General features: G+C 47.1%; 1 protein-coding gene across 1 annotated transcript; it reads right to left on the reverse strand.

The window, feature by feature from the left end:
• Nucleotides 1-295: 295 nt before the first annotated feature.
• On the reverse strand, nt 296-3045 carry LOC311119804 (stonustoxin subunit beta-like; the record flags this gene model as incomplete). Its single annotated transcript, XM_084194457.1, has 2 exons — nt 296-946; nt 3033-3045. The coding sequence occupies 2 exons, from the start codon at nt 3043-3045 to the stop codon at nt 420-422; spliced, it is 540 nt and encodes a 179-aa protein (XP_084050583.1). The 3' UTR covers nt 296-419.

Raw genomic sequence — 3045 nt, forward strand, 5'->3', positions numbered from 1 at the left:
GTGTGTGTGTGTGTGTGTGTGTGTTTGTTTGTGTCCAGTGTGTGTGTGTGTGTGTGTGTGTGTGTTTGTGTGTGTCCAGTGTGTGTGTTCAGTGTGTGTGTGTGTGTGTACAGTGTGTTTGTGTTTGTGTGTGTCCAGCGTGTGTGTTCAGTGTGTGTGTGTGTGTGTGTGAGTGATTGTTACCATGGTTATTATTTACAGGGACTCTGAAGTGTGTGTGTGTTTGTGTGTGTCCAGTGTGTATCCAGTGTGTGTGTGTGTGTGTGTGTGTCCAGTGTGTGTCTTTTTATGTGTGTGTGTGTGTGTCCAGTGTGTGTGTGTGTGTCCAGTGTGTGTGTGTGTGTGTGTGTGTGTCCAGTGTGTGTGTGTGTCCAGTGTGTGTGTGTGTGTGTGTGTGTCAGTGTTACCATGGTTATTATTTACAGGGACACTGAGGAGTCAACAACAAGAACCCTAAACCCTGGATAGAGGGGCTCAGTGAATGTGGAGTGGAATGTGTTCAGGTGGGTCAGTGTGTCAGAGGAGACTCTGTAGAAGGACAGAGTGCCGGCTGGCCAGTCCAGATACACTCCTACTCTGTGGGACCCGGAGGAGGGGACGTCTATGGTAGTGGACTTATTATTGTGCCAGGCAGAGTAACTGTTGTCAGAGCAGAACAGACTCCAGGACTTGTCATTACATCCAATCACACAGTCAATACCCCATCCTCTCCTGCTGATTCCTTTATATGTCACTCCTATATCAGCCCCTCTCCCACTCCACTCTACCTCCCAGTAACAGCGCCCAGTCAGACCCTCTCTACACAGCACCTGTTCACAGACCTCAAATCTCTCTGGGTGATCAGGATACGGCTGCTTCTCTCTCCTACGTGTCACCTTTCTGTTCTCCTCAGACAGAGAGAGGAATCTGTTTACTGTGTTTAGGTCCAGTGAGAGATCACAGACATCTGATGGATGAAACCAGACACAAAATTAGAATTCATCATCATCCTGAACACACACACAAACACACACACATCCTGAACACACACACACACACACACACACACACACACACACACACACACACACACACACACACACACACACACAAACACACACATCCTGAACACACACACACTGGACACACACACACACACACACACACGGAACACACACACACACCTGTATGCATGCAAGCATTCACACACACACACACACATTTCTAATGTAACACGAACACGCCACACACAGACACACACATTGTCAAAGCAACTCTTTGTAAACTTTGGTGTCCCTGATTTGTGCTTCTGTAGAACTACAGCTGATATTTAAAATGACCAAGTAAGTAATGATGGTGGTCTTTGACTTTGACTTCACTTGAATTAAGACTTATTCTTAGTCATATTCTTCACAGCAGTCAACACTCACATTTTCTAAGTCCAGGTTTCATTGTGTTCTCTCCACCATGTTCCACACTGTAGCGGTAAGCAGAAGAACAGACAGTCATTGAGGAATACACCTGAACTCACACACACACACACACACACACAAACACACACACACACACACACTAACAGTCAGCACATAACTTTGTCCAAGTGTGTGTGTGTCCAGTGTGTGTGTCCACTGTGTGTGTGTGTGTGTGTGTGTCCAGCGTGTGTGTGTCTGTGTGTCATTGAGTGATACACATGCACAAACACACATTAGACAGACACACACACACAACACACACACAAACAGTCAGCATATAACTTCGTGTGTGTCCAGTGTGTGTGTGTGTGTGTGTCCAGCGTGTGTGTGTGTGTCCAGTGTGTGTGTGTGTCCAGCGTACGTGTCTGTGTGTGTCCAGTTTGTCTTCTGTGTGTGTCCAGTGGGTGTGTGTGTCCAGTGTGTGTGTCCAATGCATGCGTGTCCAGTGTGTGTGTGTGTGTGTCCAGTGTCTGTGTGTCCAGTGTGTGTGTGTCTCCAGTGTGTGTGTGTGTCCAGTGTGTGTGTGTGTCCAGTGTGTGTGTGTCCCGTGTGTGTGTGTGTGTGTCCAGTGTGTGTATCCAGTGTGTGTGTCCAATGCGTGTATGTGTGTGTCCAGCATGTGTGTGTGTATGTGTGTGTGTCCAGTGTTTGTGTGTGTGTCTAATGTGTGTGTGTGTGTGTGTGTGTGTCCAGTTTGTGTGTGTGTGTGTGTCCAGTTTGTGTGTGTGTGTGTCCAGTGTCTGTATGTCCAGTGTGTGTGCGTGTGTGTGTCAAGGATGTGTCTAATGTGTGTGTGTGTGTGTGTGTCCGTGTGTCCAGTGTGTGTGTGTCCAGTGTGTGTGTGTGTGTGTGTCCAGTGTGTGTGTGTGTGTGTCTAGTGTGTGTGTGTGTGTCCAGTGTGTGTGTGTGTCCAGTTTGTGTGTGTGTGTGTGTGTGTGTGTCCAGTGTGTGTGTGTCCAGTGTGTGTGTGTGTGTGTGTGTGTCAAGTGTGTGTGTGTGTGTGTGTGTGTCAAGGATGTGTCCAATGTGAGTGTGTGTGTCTCTGTGTGTCAAGTGTGTGTGTGTGTTTATGTGTATGTGTGTCCAGTGTGTGTGTGTGTGTCCAGTGTGTGTGTGTGTCCAGTGTGTGTGTGTGTGTCCTGTGTGTGTGTGTGTGTCCAGTGTGTGTGTGTGTGTCCGGTGTGTGTGTGTGTTTGTCCAGTGTGTGTGTGTGTGTCCTGTGTGTGTGTGTTTGTCCTGTGTGTGTGTGTTTGTGTCCAGTGTGTGTGTCCAATGTGTGTGTCAAGTGTGTGTGTGTGTGTGTCCAGTGTGTGTGTGTGTGTGTGTGTGTGTGTGTGTCCTGTGTGTGTGTGTGTGTGTGTGTGTGTGTGTCCAGTGTGAGTGTGTATATAATGTCACCTTTTATTTGAGGTATTTTAATTCATATCTGTTTCACCGTTTAGAAATGAAAGCACTTTATGAATCTTGTCCCCCCATTTGACGAAGTCATAAGTATTCTGACCAATTCACTTATAGTGTATTAAAGTAGTCAACGTTTAGTATTTGGTCCCATATTCGTTGAATGCAATGCCTACATCAAGCCTGTGACTGCCAT

The sequence above is a fragment of the Coregonus lavaretus genome (genome assembly GCF_964263955.1).
Source record: "Coregonus lavaretus genome assembly, contig: HAP1_SCAFFOLD_1211, whole genome shotgun sequence".
NCBI lineage: Eukaryota > Metazoa > Chordata > Actinopteri > Salmoniformes > Salmonidae > Coregonus > Coregonus lavaretus.